This window comes from Dipodomys merriami, unplaced genomic scaffold, assembly GCF_024711535.1.
Source record: "Dipodomys merriami isolate MVZ:Mamm:240054 unplaced genomic scaffold, mDipMer1.0.p SCAF_21, whole genome shotgun sequence".
Classification (NCBI taxonomy): Eukaryota; Metazoa; Chordata; class Mammalia; order Rodentia; family Heteromyidae; genus Dipodomys; species Dipodomys merriami.
In genome coordinates this window covers 5,194,189-5,212,318 of record NW_027203493.1, presented here as the reverse complement: position 1 = coordinate 5,212,318, position 18,130 = coordinate 5,194,189, and the positions used below count along the sequence as shown (strand labels likewise).

The 18,130-nt window shown below is 34.8% G+C and overlaps 2 protein-coding genes across 2 annotated transcripts; both read left to right on the top strand.

The window, feature by feature from the left end:
• Positions 1-9,232: 9,232 nt before the first annotated feature.
• On the top strand, positions 9,233-10,177 carry Or5i1 (olfactory receptor family 5 subfamily I member 1). Its single transcript, XM_070031929.1, has one exon. It carries the CDS (start codon positions 9,233-9,235, stop codon positions 10,175-10,177), a length of 945 nt encoding a protein of 314 aa, XP_069888030.1.
• Positions 10,178-14,756: 4,579 nt separating this feature from the next.
• Positions 14,757-17,938, top strand: LOC138833645 (olfactory receptor 5W2-like). Its single transcript, XM_070031928.1, has 2 exons — positions 14,757-14,763; positions 17,001-17,938. Exons 1-2 carry the CDS (start codon positions 14,757-14,759, stop codon positions 17,936-17,938), a joined length of 945 nt encoding a protein of 314 aa, XP_069888029.1.
• The last annotated feature ends 192 nt before the right edge of the window (positions 17,939-18,130 follow it).

The window sequence follows — 18,130 nt, the reverse complement described above, 5'->3', positions numbered from 1 at the left end:
TCTTCTTTATCTTGCCTACAATTCTGAGAGAATGATTGAGAAAATAATAGGTTTATATTTTTCATGTCTACCAAAATAAAAATGTGTCTGTAACCAGAGTACATGTTGTGTCTTGTCATTTTTTGTTAATGATTACTCATCTGTATGACATTTGAATAAACATTGCTATCCACTTAAACATTTTTTAAATAATAAATTTCCCAGGCCAGCAGTCAAGAGACTTTGATTGAGACCTCCTGCGATTATGGAGTAACTGATTTTTTAGATTTCTTATCTTTTGCAAATTCCCTAATCTGAGTGACTTATGTAGACTTGGGTAAACTAAAGTTTTAGGTAATCTTCAAACTAATATGAAATAAACATAAATAGAAAAGGTCAAGGTTATATAATAGTATTCTGTATTGCTATGTGTCAGGGTGTTTGTCATGACACCCAAAGGATTGTATGATTTTATCAAAACATCATAATCATTTAAAAAAACTTTTGTATTATTTTAGAAGCATATAGTCCATCACTGACTATTAAAGATTAATAGTTACTCAGACCTCTTATTATTATTTGTCTTCTTTAATATTTGATACAGGTTGAAATGAGTTTTATCAACTTTCTTTGAAAATTACTATATTTTTCACAATAATCATTACCTCTTTGTAGAAGTGGTTTTGTGCCCACGGATGTTTTTTCTTTTTTCTGACCAAACACGAATGCTATAAAGAAACACAATAAAGGTTTTTTTTATCACATATTTGCATCAAAATCAATTTTAAATAGTCTTACATTAAACATTTTTAAATGAGAGGACAATAATTTTTTTGGGGGTCCGGTCGTGGGCCTGAACTCTGGGCCTGGGCACTGTCCCTCGGCTCTTCAGCTCAAGGCTAGCTCTCTTCCACTTAAGCCACAGCACACTTCTGGCTTTTTCTGCTTATGCAGTGCTGAGGAATCGAACCCAGGGCCTCATGCATGCAAGGCAAGTGCTCTACCACTGAGCCAACTTCCCAGCCCAACAATAAATATTTTTAAATATACACATATTTATTTATGAAAATTAGATGAAAATTTAAAAGTTGTTAAAAATTGTTCAAATTATCTGTGTAAATTAGATGACAATTATTAAGAAAATTAGAATGTGAATGACAGATATTTGTCAGTGCTTCTTAGACATAACAAAGTTCTTTATGGTGACTCAAATAAAATTGAATCTGAGTATTCTTACAAAGTATGAGCTGATTATGTTATTTGACATCAAACAGCAATCCCATTAAATTTATATATGCCAATCCAATTAAAGAAATTAATTAAAGAAATAGAAAGACTTTCTATAATACTAGAGAAAACAAAAAATAATTGAAGTTTACTTTTTGGATATTATTAAATTGAGTCAGACTCTTCCAATTCAGAAAGAAAAACAATATCCATTTCAACATGAATATTAAATTCACCACAGAAAACAATAGTTCATTTTGAAATTTCTCAGTTCTTAAGTAATTTTCCTACATTTTTGTCTTGGTCAGGTTCCTACCTGTGATGGCCAGTCTTTGGTTAGTGAACATGAGGCAGGGAACATTTTATTTTACCAGGTTTCATTTGAGACTTGGACCTCTGGAGCAATTTCCCTCAGGTCTTGTTGTGATTAATTAAGTTCTTGTGCCTATATTGTCTTCTGCAAATAGGATGACAATTTTAGAAAGTTGAACATCTTCATGCTTACAACCAAATTAATCCAGGTGATGAAGAAAGTGGTTAATTACTTTCCTGACTATAAGATAAAAATCAAATTCCCTTCTCTAATTAAGGCAGAAATTTTGTTAAGTTCTAAATTTGCTCATTTAGTCATTTTCAATCCCTTCCTGTGGTCCATTTATTCTTTCACTTTTAAATCTTGTCCATGAACATCTGTGAATAGAATTAGTTTATTTTATATAGGATATAATAAATATACTAAGTATTTGTCATTTAAAAATGAATACTCCATTTGTTTGTCGTTCTTTCATCAACTTGTGCAGTCAATGTCATGATCTAATTCCAGAACATTTTTATTCTCCTACTCAAGAAATCCTCACCTATTCTCAGGGACATTCCTTTATCTTCCCCTTAATATTATTTGAAAACAATAATATATTTCTGAGGCTATGTACAACACACACAGAGAAGAATATACAATAAAATATATGGCCTTCTCTAACAGTCATCTTCATTTACATGAAAACATATAAAGTTTGCCTCTTGCTGTGATTGCATGTAATCAGAAAATCCTTCTATAACTAAATGATATTTCTTTATAATGATATTTCTTTATATACATCTCCACACACACATATATATGTATGTGTGTGTATATATATATATATATATATATATATATATATATATATATATATAATCATTTGGTTGCCAGTATGGTTTACTACTTCTACTGTTTGACTAGTATAAATGATAATTGCACATTTTTTTCTTCTCATATTATAAATAAAATTATGCCTAATCACATTATACACATGAAGGTCAATGGAAATATGAATCATGTTATCTAACCTGTAGAAATGTTCTATTGAATTTTTCTGTTCTACTATAATATTTTTCAGTCCTATGCCTTTTGTCTAATACTCTTTAAAAAATAATTTTTCTGGGGCTGGGAAGGTAGCTCAGAGGTAGAGAGCTTGCCTTAAATGCATGAGACCCAGGGTTTGATTCCTCATGACCACATAAGCAGAAAAGCCCGAAGTGGCACTGTGGCTCAAGTGGTAGAGTACCCGCCTTGAGCTGAAGAGCTGAGGCACAGTGCCCAGGCCCAGAGTTCAGGGCCCATGACCGACAAAAATAAATAAATAAATGAATGAATGAATAAATGAATAAAATTCCTTTTTATTTTTCTTCTTCGAATTTTCAACTTCTTGTATCAACTTCATGCCATCTGTGATTTTTTTATTAGTAGTTTAATTTCTCTTAACAGGTGGATCTCATTTCTCCATTTTTTGGAGACAATTTTCTAGAGATTTATCTTCTTTTCTATAAAGAATGTGTTCCTACATATCTTAATATGTAAAAATCTTTTTATTGTTTTCTAGGCATGAATAAGACACATATCTTTCTCTCAACAATAATAGCCTCATGTAGAAGGAAACAAGCTATCTAGTCTGAGATTTTTAGATGCTGCACAAATTCATTTGGCCAAACTTCTATATTTGATTTTGGTGGATCCCAGAATTGTAGGATCTGAAGTATTTTGTAAGTATCTGAAGAATGACAAAGATGAACCAGACACTAGCTGTAGAGGAATTTTTTAAAATCCTATTCTATATTCATCAATGAAGCTGAGATTTACTGACACACTCTGAGAAAGTTTGGAGAGGAGAGTATCTAGGGAATTGTCTACACTCACATCTGGGCTGCATTCTCCAGTCCTATAGTGATGCCTGCTACAAGAGAGAATATCACAAATCCTCTGTCCTAGAATTATCAAGGACTTCAAAGCCACAGAAGCCCTTAGAGGTATGTCATGTTAAAGGAGCCAAACCCTTACATGAGAGTCATGAAAGCTGTGATACTTGGTGTAGGTCCAAGTTTCTATCAGAAAGAATGGGAAGACATGAATCAACGACTGAGGAGAACAGATACTTACAAGTATCAGGTTCTGGGAAGGCCTGCATTTTTTATTTTTTTGTTGGTCATGGGGCTTGAACTCAGGGCCTGAGCACTGTCCCTGCTCTTTTGCTCAAAGATAGCAATCTCAGTTGAGTCACAGGGCCACTTCCAGCTTTTCCTGTGTATTTGGTACTGAGGATTCGAACACAGGGCTTCATGCATATGAGGCAAGCACTCTAAAACTAAGCCACAGTCCCAGCACAATGCCAGTATTTTAAAGTCCATTTAGTTTACAAATGCAAATTCTGTAGGAAACCAATGGATCAAAAAAATCACTAACTGGGAGCTGGGAAATTGGCTCAGTGGTAGAGTGTTTGCCTTGCATGCATGAGGCCCTGGGTTCCATTCCTCAGTACCATATAAGCAGAAATACCGGAATTAGTGCTGTGGCCCAAGTGGTAGAGCACTAGCCTTGAGCTGAAATGCTGAGGGACAGTGCCCATGTCCAGAGTTCAGCCCCCAAGACTGACAAAAAGTCACTAACTGTGTAAGTTATAATCCCCTCCAGTTGATTTTTTGCAATGTGCCAAATGAGTATAGCCCAGGACATTTATAGGAGTATTAAAATATCCTATTTGGACATTCTACTGGTCTCAGTCACTTGCAATAGATACTAGTAACTTTTTGATTAATACATATCTTGGTGTCATTATCTTCAGTTTTCTGTACATGACTATTTACACCTTTCCCTATAGGTCATTGCTTTTTAGCCATTATTTATAAATAACCTTTCCTTCTCTTCCTGTCCTTCTTCCTTTAGCTTCTATGATGTAAATAAGTGCTAACAGTCTAATTGTTGTCAAATGTATTCCATAGAATACCCTTATATTATTTTCTATTTATAATCCTTGCATGGATATTTCCACACAGCCTGCCTCTATGTTGACAGATTATTTTTTCTTGATCTGTTCTGTTGTTGCTGTAATCTATTCTGATTTTTCTTTCATTCTTTGTATTTGTCATCTGTTGTATTTGACATATTTTGAAATTACTCATTGATAAAATATTTAGAAATCATGACAGAAATGCTCAGAAGAGTTGACCCATTTGTGAGTGTCTTAAAATACACTCTTTGAATTTTAAAGCAACTATTTTGAGCTTTAAAAATTGCACTTTCAAACCTTTAATTCTAATGTGTTTTTAATTGTATTTGTGTAATTTAATTGTGCTTTTAATTGTATCTAGATATCACTAGTAATTTTTAATGTTTGTCTTGGTTGATGATTGCTTCAGTCTACTTTGTGCTTTTCATAGTTGATAATGATCTTTTCTTTACTGTATGTTTTGACAAATAGTCAAATCAGAGACCTCTTGCTTTGACTGTTTCTTCAGTACAAGTTATGGTTATCATTAGATTTCTCTTGTTTGACGTGTCCAGAAAATTATTTCAATTGTAATTCAATTGTATCTTGTATTTTGTCTGGTCCATCAATAAGTTAGTATCTTTGATTTCAGAACTATGGGAGAATAGACTCAGAACTTGAACTCTGGACCTGGGCCTGGGCTTTGTCCCTGAGTTCTTCAGCTCATGGCTAGTGCTCTACCACTTGAGCTACAGCACCACTTCAGGTTTTCTGGTGGTTTATTGGAGATAAGAGTCTCATGGACTTTCCCACCAAGGCTGACTTTGAACCTCAATCCTCAAGTATCAGTCTCCTGAGTAGCTAGGATTACAGGTGTGAGCCACTGGCTCCCAACCATTCAATGCTTTTTTGTTTGTTTTTGTTTTTCTTATCTGTTTTTTGTTTGTTTTGGTTCTTTTGGATTCTGTTCTACGCTGTTATCTGACCTTTTATGTTGAAGAGGAAGCTCTTTGTCTGTTCGATTTTCCTCCTATTTCTGTTTCTGACATTCCTATACTATGTAACTGCCCATAAAGTTATTATTGACAACTCCATATACTGTTTTTCATCCATAGGCCTGAAGCTCTTCGGATCACCTCTGAATGGATATGTCCTTTCTGCAGTCTATACCGATAATTATAAAGATGGAAAAACTAACATCATAATCTCATCAAAATAAAGGTTTGACAAGTCCAATCTGAGTGATAGTTTAGGTAGATAAATGAGCATAGCATTCCAAAATGCTTTGGCAGTGGAGGTAAAGGGAAGAAAATAGTAATAATTACAACTGTAGCCTGAGATGAGTCACTTAAGCAAGTAATTGATTGGGATTAAGCTGATTTACTAAATGGGATAGCCTTGTAGCTGTTGGGATACTCTCTGATTTCAGGTACTTATATATTAAGTCCTCTCTTTCCTAGACAAGTACTGATGCCAAATATTAAATATGGTTTCAGTGACTCCATCAGCATTTTAAAAACAATTTATAAGTACTCAGTACTAAAAATAAATGTAACATTTTTGAATTTCCATGTGCTTTACAAAAATAATTTGGGGGGCTGGGAAAGTGGCTCAGTGGTAGAGTACTTGTCTTGCATGCATGAGGCCCTGGGTTCGATTCCTCAGCACCACATAAGCAGAAAAAGCTGGAAGTGGCACTGTGGCTCAAAATGGTAGAGCACTAGCCTTGAGCTGAAGAGCTGAGGGACAGCGCCCAGGCCCAGAGTTAAGGCCCCATGACTAACAAAAAAAAACAACAGACAAACAAAAATAATTTGGATGGAGGGTCATATCTTTAAATATTATGGAATTATCTACAAAGAGTTAGTTGAACTAACCCTCCAAACAAGAAGAGACCTTGTTAAGGCTTCAAGCATGATTAAAAGCAGCCCCAGCTGGGCACGGGTGGCTCATGCCTGTAATCCTAGCTATTTAGATGTCAAGATTGAGGTTCAAAGCCAGCACAGGAAGGAATGTCCATGAGACTCTTATCTCCAGTTAACAGAGCACTAGCCTTGAGCTGAACATTTCAAGGATAGTTCCCAGGCCCACAGTTCAAGCCCCACAACCGCCACCCTCCTCAAATAAAAGAAAGAAAAGCAGTCCCAATATTACTGAGACTGAAAATTATCTTTTGAAATTAACACTGACAGCACAACAACAATAATTACCAATGAGTCTGTGAAAAGAAATCCCAATGGAAACAACTCTGTTCACTATTCCCGGGACAATCCTTGACAAGAAGAGTGTTTGCAATCTTGATTATTAGGTCCCCAGTGACAGAAGAATGCAGGTAAAAGCCCTTGGTTCTTCTGATAAAATTATTCTAGGTAAATGGAAATCATTTTCTGCATTGGTAAGTAACCGGTGTGGGAGTTAGGTGGTTTTCACAGTGTGAAGAATATGTTTTTGTGGATCTTAGAGCAAAAATTATGGATTCAGTTCCCAATAGGTGGTGAAATACATTTATCATTTACTGTGGCATCCACTAGCCCATACATCTCCAATCACTTTCTGATAGACATTCCACAGGAATTGTATCTGAGCTATATTTCTTGAAATATGCTGTTTGTCACAAGTGAGAAGGTTCACAGTGCTGCCAACTTGATAGTTTGAATTTATTTTATAACTTGATTCTCTTCTATATTTGGGAAGAAGTTAGTGAATCATGGTTTAAAGAAAATCTTTGGTTAATGCTCCTTTTAAGAGACTTGTATTATCCTCTGCCTTCTCTTCCCTTTATATAGCCTTTTCTTAAACTGTTACAAAGAATGATCAATTTTAAGTTTGCAAGCATGTATATTCTGCTTTTTACAGGAAACATGGAAGTCCTTTCTTCATGTTATCGTCAGCCTCAGGCAGCTCAGACATCTGAGAATGGGGACACTATTAATATTCCAACAACCTTATGCTTCTTCACAATATCTTGATTTAGGAGACATCTGACATTGAGTCATAACTTGTCAACTACTATCTTCATGGGCTTTGAATATCAATCTATGCATCAATGTCATAATACAAAATAAGGAATTAATAATAGAAAGTCCAATTAGTCTTGAAATTTTGAAGTCAGGCTTTGATTCTAATCGTGTTTCTGTCACATTCTAATTGTGTCCAATTCTGTGTTTCCTAATGTCTTAACCTATAAGGAAAAGGTGATAATGGTAATAATCCTATCAAAATTTTGTTATCTTCTCTGATGACAGCTAAGTGACTTGCAAAGATTTGTCTAGAATATCATGTTTCACACAATATCATATAAAGGGGGAGCTACAATTTAAAAAACTTTGACAGATGACTTCAATTATAAGGTAATGTTAGGTAAAATGCTTAACAATGAAAAGTAATGTTTTTATTAACAAAAAAGATGTCATTCTCTCCACAAAAATGACACTGGAAAGATAGTCAAGTAAATAAATGGATGAATGAGTTTATAATTCACTTGAGTTAATCTATACAGAGATGCTGTTTCCTATAAACTTAAATTTATATTTAATTACACAAATGAAAGGAATACTGACTCTAAGGAAGTGGCATTATAAAAATGGGAATAAATGATCTAATCCCCATTCTGATGTAATCCCTTTACTATTATCAAGCAATCAATCATGAGAGCACCTTGAGCTAACTATTCTAATCATCACCATTGTGTGCTTGAATGTGGTTGCATCACTGAGAGTTTGAAAGATTCAAAAGCCAAAGTCTGACCATTGACCTTCGTATAATATATTTTTATATACATGGAAGCACATTCATAAAACATTAAATTATTCCTGTTTTTCTAAGGAACCAACCTAACATAGCTTTATTTCCTTAGTTATTTATGTATTTCTACCTCAGAAAGTGTGGATGATAGATGACTCAGACTCAACTGACTTGTACTGTCATAAAACATATTTCAGTCATTTTTATTTGTTCTTTATTAGTAAAGATATCATTTCATTTGGTTTAGTTGTAACTCAGAATTAAATGTTAAGTGAATGTTACTCAAACAGTCAATTAATGGGCAGTGAGTATTTTCTAGAAGCTAAGGGTAGAAAAATAAATAATAATTTTGTCAGGTATATTTAGTATGCAAGCAGGATTTATGAAATTATCCTCAATTACTTCCTACTAAAATGACACTTGGAGCTTATATTTGCAAAAATTAGTTTGTAGTCTACAAGTACCACCTGTCCTGTTTTATATCTAACAATGTGAATAATTACATATTTATGTAGCAAGTATTTTGTTTGCCTACTCCATTATTGAGCAATAGATCACACTACTTTATATCAAGTCTTGGAATGAAAAAGAAAGTTGTGCTAACATTATCATTACAATGCTGTTGTACACAGATATACAGACACACACATATATTATCTTCCTTTAATCCTCTATGTCAGATGTTGTTTTGTGTTTGTGGTACAAGACTGTTGCCCAAATCATTAAATGTCCCTAGCAACTCAATCCAGTCAGAGAAACAATTATTAGTCAAATAAGTCAAACCAGACACACAACCATGAAATCCGATTGCAACTATCTTCTAAAATCTCTCTCTCTCTCTCTCTCTCTCTCTCTCTCTCTCTCTCTCTCTCTCTCTCTCTCTCTCTCTCTCGTATTTGCATGAATTTTAAATATAGGGACTTTAGGTCTTTGCTTATTTCAAAAACAATGAAATAACCTTCTATCTAATCATTGTCTTTTTATTATCGACATAACATTTTAGGGCACCAGAATCCTCCCGGAGGAAAACTATGCATGACATGACATTTACAGATGGAAACTACACCTTGGTCACGGAATTTATCCTGTTAGGTTTTCCATCATGCCCTGCGCTTCAGGTGGTTTTCTTCCTGGTGTTTCTCACCCTGTACGGCATGATCCTAGTAGGGAACCTGGGACTGATGTTTCTAATTAGAACGGACCCTCGCCTGCAGACTCCCATGTATTTTTTCCTCAGCAACCTCTCCTTCGTAGACCTTTGCTATTCCTCGGTCATTGTCCCCAAAATGCTCACCAATTTCCTCTCGTCGACCAAATCTATTTCCTACTATGGATGTGCCTTGCAGTTTTATTTTTTCTGCACGTTTGCAGACACAGAATCCTTTATCTTAGCTGCCATGGCCTACGACCGCTACGTCGCCATCTGTAACCCCTTACTGTACACCGTGGTGATGTCTCGGGGCCTCTGCATACGGTTGATTGCTTTGTCATACCTTGGAGGCAACATGAGCTCCCTGGTCCACATGTCTTTTGCCTTTATCTTGAAATACTGTGACAAAAATGTCATTAATCATTTCTTCTGTGACCTCCCTCCCCTACTTAAGCTGTCCTGCTCAGACACCTCGGTTAACGAGTGGCTCCTCTCCACGTATGGCAGTTCCGTGGAAATCACCTGCTTCATCATCATCATCATCTCCTACACGTTCATTCTCCTCTCGGTCCTAAAGATCCGCTCTACCAGCGGGAGGAAGAAAACCTTCTCCACCTGTGCCTCGCACCTGACTTCTGTGGCCATCTATCAGGGCACTTTGCTCTTCATTTACTCCAGGCCCAGCTCCCTGTATTCTCCCAACACCGATAAAATCATCTCAGTCTTCTACACCATTTTCATCCCAGTGCTGAATCCGTTGATTTACAGCTTGAGAAATAGAGACGTGAAAGACGCAGCCAAGAAGGCTCTAAAATTTAAGGTAGATTCTTCATGAGAAGTTACCTAGTGAGGATTCTTCTGATTCTCCAATTACAAACTCTTGAAACTGGGATTTTATAACAACTTGAACAGCAAATACACAGCTACCCACACCAGACAGTTTATCAGACATGGATGTTGTGTTTTTTTAATACACCTAACTATGCTTTTTTGCCAACACATAAATAAACATTAAAAATGTCAAAAAAAAAAACAACTAAAGATTTTGCAGTGTTTGGTAGTTCTTTCTTTGCTAGCTGGGAGAGATGTTTGTCTAAATAGATTAGATCATGGTATCTTACGGGCTAAGTAAATACTCTAGAAAATGTTCAAGTGTTCATACATATGTGGAATGAAACACATAGTTGTATATTACAAGATAAAGAAGACAATTAGATTACCTTAGTTTATATACTAAGTATTTGCCTGGATAATGAGTGTCACACTAGGGATATTTCTTATTCTTTTATCACTTCAGTCAATCTTTAAAAGAATAGAGAGTATTCTATTTTTTAAGTGATAGCAGGGTCAATACAATTATGTATTGTGGATAATGCCTGGATACTTTACACAGTTACTTTCATTATACATAGTTTACAACATTGTATAGCATTTAAAAGGTATGCTGTACAATAAGTTGGTGACAGGCAAGTATATTTGGAAATAAAACTCAATTTTAAGGTTAGTTTAGTAATTTTGATCATTTTGTATAATCAGTTCCTTCAAATTGTTTACAGAACATTTCTTTAAAAGAGAATAGGAATACAAGTTAACTATAATAAAAGATAATTGCATTTTTCCTTTATTCTTATTTTAATACACCTAAGTATTTATGAAAAGATGGGACATCCTTTTCTAGCATCTCAGAAATAGAAGGAGCTACTAATGTGTCTTTTCCTACCTATGTCTTATGGTAAAGCATAACATAGAGACTAGTATTAGAAGACTGAATTTGGAGTTTGTATAGTCTTCCAAAATGTACTTTCCAGAAGAAATACTCTTTGGATACATAATTTTTCTTTCATTACCATAAATATTTAAAAGCTTTTTGCTGGAAATACCAGTGTAAATGTATCCACAGTGCAATTGTTAAAAATCTATGAAATAAAACAAAGATCACTTTGGGGTCACTTTTATTTTTTAATTGTTATTATAAAGGTGATGTACAAAGGGGTTACAGTTACATAAGTCAGGTGATACATGCATTTCTTTTTGAATAGTTTCACCTCTTCCCTCCGTGTTACTTTAAATTAGCCTCAAAATCTTTTCTGGAAATATTCTCTTGAATGTTTCCTTTGATAGAAAGTGAGCACTATCCCCCTGAACTACAAAAAATATATATATAACTATGAAATTTAATTTCATCGTTCTCAACCCAGGTTGTAGACAATAACACAGAGCAGGTTAGTTGTGATCTGTCTGAATACAGATTTGAATCATTACATCTCAGTATCAGTACACAGCACACAGAAATCTTTTTCTATACTACTGTCATTTAGTACTCAATCTATCATATCACTAAATGTGAGAGAACCTATCAGAAAATAGAACTGCTTCCACGTAAGAGATTAATCTATCATGTGCTAGTGTTTTTAAAGTTCAATAGGTAATGCCAATGGAAAATTTGGACTTAGTTTAGACCAATGATCTATGCAATATCTGCTCTGCTTTTTTACTAGATTCCCCCAGAGTTGCTATCATCGGCTGAGCTGCTAGTTAGCTTGAAATACTAATTCTACAGATAATATTCTGTATTTATCCCCTCAGGTTTTTTACTAGCCTTAATAGGCTAGTAAACTTCCAATGTACCTCAACTAGTAAAGACGAATTCATGTTACATATTTAATGCAATCAGAATTTTCTGAAACCTCCACTTTATCCATAATTGTCATTCCTTAGTAAGTGATGTGTGTGTGGGGGGGGTGTGGGTGTGCACACGCGCACATTGGAGATTGAACTCATGACTTGGAAAAGAGAATGTTGGATGAAAGATATCAAAATAGGTTGCCTCTATGAATGGAGATAGAACAATGAAACTCCCAGAATGCTATTGAATAATAGGATTAGTGGAGGCATCAAATATGATGAGTGAAAATGTACATTACTGGGTTACATAATGTAATTATACAAATATAAGAAAGAATTTTGAAAGTAGAAAGGGAAAGGGGAATTAGTACAGACAAAAGATCTATAATAAATATATCAGGAAATTTTTAATCAGAAATTTTGTGGGGAAGACATAATTGAAATGATACATTTGGAATTCTGAATGAATAAAAACAGTCAATATATGAGAGCCAGCAACAAAGTCTTTTTAAAAATGGAGTAGTTTTAAAGACCATTATGGATTAAAAAACACAAGAGTTAACAATCATACCACTCTCTCACACACACACACACACAAAAGCCACAATATTTTTTTCTGAATTCTTCCTTTGTCTTTCTTAATTATCTGTAAATAGTTACACAAAGTAATTGTCATTCAACAAAGCAATTTATAAAAACAGTGCATCTTAATCCTTGTCATCCCTTTCAATATTCTTACCCATCTGTCCCAACCCATCCCTTCTCTCACTTTTTACTTTTGTAAGTTACACATTGGATTATTGATTGCATTGTTCCAGACTTCTTCTCTTAATTTGTCTACCCTTCTTCCCTTGACAATTTTTTAAGAACTGAAATCATGATAAAATTAAATTGGTAAAATATACTCTGCATATTCAATTAAAGTTAAATTGTTATCAGAGTAAGCCATTTGTGCGAACAGAAAGTTTTTTGTCTCAGAATAATAAGCAAAAACAATGTACTGGTTATATGCATCAAAAAGTGAGGATTCAAATATCAACAATCACACACCAAAAGAGGAATGGATCTTTATACAACCATAAAATCAAAAATCAATAAAATTGCATTTATAAATTCTTGTCTGTTACTAATTACTTTGTATAAAGATTAAATTTTTATGTGAAAGGGACACAGTAGCTTGCACAGATAATCATAATGACCAAAAAGGATAATCCTAGACAGAAAAAGAAGATATCCAACACAAAGAAAAATACAAATGAAAACGAACATAGTTACACTTGTTTATATCAGTAATAATAGACTTTTAATCAAATTTGTCAAAAGATATAAAATAACCATTTTATTATGATAAAGGAAGGGTGTATAACCATTTTAAATTCATATACAGCTAACCCTGAAAGTGCTAAAGATATAAAGGCACAGTAAAAAAAATAAGTGAGATATTATAGTTGGGAATTTCAATGTTCTTCTTTAAACATGAGAAATATCAGCCAGATAGAAAAATGAAGGAAACATTGGACTTGAACTGTACTTTAAACCAAGTTGACCTTCCATACAAACATAATGTATCAGCAAATAACTTCAGAATGATATTTTTCTCAAGCCCAGATCAAATACTAGACCCTAAGACAAGAGTTAGCTAATCTCAAATCATTAGAATAATGTCTAATGTTTCTGTCTATAATGTTATGAATCGGGAAATCAGTAATAGAATGGATGGATCATATAAAATTAACAATTCGTAGAATTATTTATTTATTTAATTTTTCGATTATCTTCCTCATTTTTTTAAATTGGTATTATGAATGTGAAGTACAGAGAGCTTACCAATTCATAAGTCACTAGTGAGTACATTTTTATTTGGTCAGCTGTGGGGGGCTTGAACTGTTAGGAGTCCACCTAGGACTCCTAGCTGTCTCTGAGCTCTTTAGCTCAAGGCTAATGCTCTATCACATCGAGCCACAGCCTCACTTCTGCTTTTCTGATGATTAATGGAAGATAAGAGTCTCTGGGGGGCTTCTTCCCAGGGTTACTTTGACCTTCAATCCTCATATCTGAGCCTTCTGAGTAGCTAGGATTACAGGTATAAGTCAACAGGGCAAAGCTTGAGTACATTTCTTCCTCTTGATTTTTTAATTTTACTGTCAAGGTGATGTACAAAGTGGTCCAATTACATAAGTAAGGCAATGAGTTCATTTCTTGTTGAACTTGTTACCCCCTCCCTAATGAGGTATTCACATCATACAAGTATTAATTTTCAAGGTTCAAGGCTTCCCATTCCCAGTTGTATAGATCACTTTTGTAGAATTTAAATGATATTCTCCTACAAAAATGAGGCAAAAAAAAGATAATTGGACTTCTACTTTGAAGAAAGGAGATTAAACTGTAACTCAACAAATATATGAAACTTTTATTCCAGCAATCTTCCAGCAACAGTTATAGTAAAATTATTAAATCTCAACATTTATTAAAGTTATGAGGTTTTCACAAGAGGAAATTTAAGCCCAGAATTATAATTATTCTCACAAAACTCCTGAGGGAAATTACTTCAAAACTATGACTCCCAAAGGCTATTTGTAAAAAATAAAATGCTAGCACTATAGTATTAAGTCATCACTGAAGAACTTATGTCAGGTAGGTTACTGAATCTCCAGATTAAAAATCACAGGGAAAAATATAAAAATATATCTTTACAGAAAAAAAGAAAAAGTCATCAATGATATCTATATGCCTACCTAGACAACCAGTGAAATATATTTCTGTGTATCATGACTAAAAATGACACTTGGATGCAGAGTGACAGAACCTATTATTATCTCTAGCATAACATTTTAATATTCTACGCTAGACTAGTTATATAGGAAAGCCTTTATTGTTTTACATTAATCCTGTATATTCATAAATTTAAGGGATTGAAAGTATTATTACAAAATATTCAATGACCATATTGCAGATAATAATGTATGTTAATAAATCTCCTTGTGAGAAACACACCACACTAACTTAATGTAAAATATCACAAACATTCTAGTTGTCATTTGAACAAATAGCCATGCATGCCTACACATACATGAAACATGCACACAAATTCACACATATACAAGAAGGAGAAACACATATTCAGAAAGTTCATTGGCTTTCATCAGAACTCAATTTCTTTGGCGTTTCTTTTCTTGTTGTTTTTATAAGTTTTTTATTGTGAAAGTACCATGCAGAGGGGTTACAATCCCATGAGCAAGGCAATGAGTACATTTCTTATCAAGCATTGTTGCCTCCTTTTTTGTTTTTCCCCTACCATCCCTTCCCTCCCATATGTACAACGACATTCCCCACATCCCCCTCCACAACCCTCCTATATTGTAAAGTTTGTTTTTCCACATAATGTCTTGTACATCTCAGTGTTGCAATGGGTTAACCTGTATCCCTATTTAAACAATTTGTTTAAATTTGTTGTCCCCAAATTATACCAACATCAAATAGAGTGAAAACAGGGGTTATAATGTCAGGGAAGGACATACAAAGCACCAAAAAATCACATGGTACCTTATAGAAACAATAGCAAGAAAGTTAAAACCACTTGTGTCCTTATCTTGGGGTTCATTTTGCTTAACATCATCTTATTTGACCTTTTCTGCTTGTCTCAGATATGTATTAGTTATGGAGACAATATAAATTCAATGCAAGACAAATGTATGGGTTAAATTTTGTTGATGTTGTTTTGTTTTTAGCATACTTCATTGGCCAGAAGATTCAACCTTTGGTACAGACATCGGTTACAAATAGGTAAGGATTATGGTGGCAGAGCTATAAAAGATTTTTAAAGAAAGAGTACATGTAACTTATTTCCTATCTCATTAAACACCAAAGACCCATGGACTGAGAAAAATAACAGCACTTTTATTAATTGGGAATTGTGATCTGTATTTCTAAAACTAACTTGATACTCTTTTTGTGAATATCTCACTATCAGTTGGTGATCACTGTTAGTATAAACGCAGAAGGTCTGTTCCAGTCATGCTTTTTCAGAAATATAATAACCAAATATTATTTGTGTACAGAAAAGCACATTCCTGTAACTTTCAGCCTATCAATCTATCATCTGTATTTGTTCCGTATTATTTTGAAGAGCAAGTGAGACTCTTTACATTCAAATTTCCCTGTAAAGGTAAGAAAAGTAAGAACCTTGGACCTTGAAAATTAAGACTTGCATGATTTGAATATCTAAAGAATGATATGTAGCTTTTTTGGGGGGGTCCGGTCGTTGGGCCTGAACTCTGGGCCTGGGTGCTGTACCTCAGCTCTTCAGCTCAGGGCTAGTGCTCTACCACTTGAGCCACAGTGCCACTGCTGGCTTTTTTCTTTTTTTGTTTATGTGGTGCTGAGGAATCCAACCCAGGGCCTCAGGCATGCAAAGCAAGGGCTCTACCACTGAGCCACCTTCCCAGCCCCAAGAATGATATGTATCTTTACATCAAACTTTCACACTTAGCTCAGATGTCAATCATTCGTTATTTTGAGGTAAAGCATGGTTTTTCATAAATTATATATGAGTAGGCAATTTTCTTTTATTTGAATAATTCAGTGGCTTCTAGTATATTTAAACAGTTGCATGCCCATTAAAGAAATCTATTTTTTAAATTATCCATTACTTAAAAAATACAATACCACCAGTCTTTGTCATCAAATCTAATCTACCATCTTTCTGGGCCCAGATAAACAAATATTTCACTTGGTTCCTAAGCATAGGCAACTAGAAGTGGCGTTGTAGCTCAAGTGGTAGAGCGCTCGCCTTGAGCTGAAGAGCTGAGGGACAGTGTCCAGGCCCAGAGTTCAAGCCCCACGACCGACCAAAAAAAAAAAAAAAAGAAAGAAATCCGTCTAAGCATAGACAACTAGGGAATTTTCATGCAATACACATTACTCTAAATAAATTTTATTCTGCCTTAAAATTACACTGCTGATAGTCATAATAGCGAAGTGCATATCTATCATTCTTTCCTATCATTTTTCTCAAAAGTCTAAGGAAAACAAAGGAAGAATGGACAAGGGAAATTGCTCCATGCAGACTGAATTTATTTTCATGGGAATTACGAACAACCCTAAGATGAGGGCGCCCCTATTTGCCATTTTTCTGCTTGTTTACCTCATCAACCTGCTTGGAAACCTCGGGATGATCATTTTGATCCGAGTGGACTCCCAGCTTCACACACCCATGTACTTCTTCCTCAGTCACCTCTCTTTCTGTGACCTCTGTTACTCCACGGCTATTGGGCCCAAGATGCTGGTGGACATATTTGGCAAAAACAAATCAATTCCTTTCCTGGGCTGTGCTCTGCAATTCTTCATCTCCTGTACCTTTGCGGATTCGGAGTGTGTGCTGCTGGCGGTGATGGCTTTCGACCGGTACAAGGCCATCAGCAACCCTCTGCTCTACACGGTGAACATGTCCAGTAGGGTGTGCACTCTGCTCGTGGCTGGAGTTTACCTGGTGGGGATGGCAGATGCCCTGATCCACACCACACTGGCATTCCGCTTATGTTTCTGTGGGTCTAATGAGATCAATCATTTCTTCTGTGATTTGCCTCCACTTTACCTCCTCTCTTGTTCTGACATCAAAGTCAATGTGCTGATATTATTCACTATTTATGGTTTCCTTGAACTGAGTACCATTTCAGGAGTTCTTATCTCCTATTTTTACATCATCTTGTCAGTCTTGAAGATCCACTCTGCTGAGGGCAGGTTCAAAGCTTTCTCTACCTGCACCTCCCATTTGACCGCAGTGGCGATTTTCCAAGGAACTCTACTCTTCACATATTTTCGACCGAGTTCTTCCTATTCTCTAGATCAAGACAAAATGACCTCTCTATTTTATACTCTTGTGATACCTATGTTGAACCCTCTGATTTATAGCCTTCGGAACAAGGATGTGAAACAGGCCCTAGAAAAAATTAAAAATAGAAGACGGTTTTAAATAGTTAAATATAGACACCTTCTGCACAAATGCCGTGATTTAACCTACATAAAGCTGTATGATGTAATGCATGAGAAACAAAACTATACAAAATATGTAAAATATGAAACATATCCACAGTTTTCAAATAACAATATTTAGATTGGTTATGTTAAGATATGGGAAATAAAGGGAAATGTAATATGGAATATC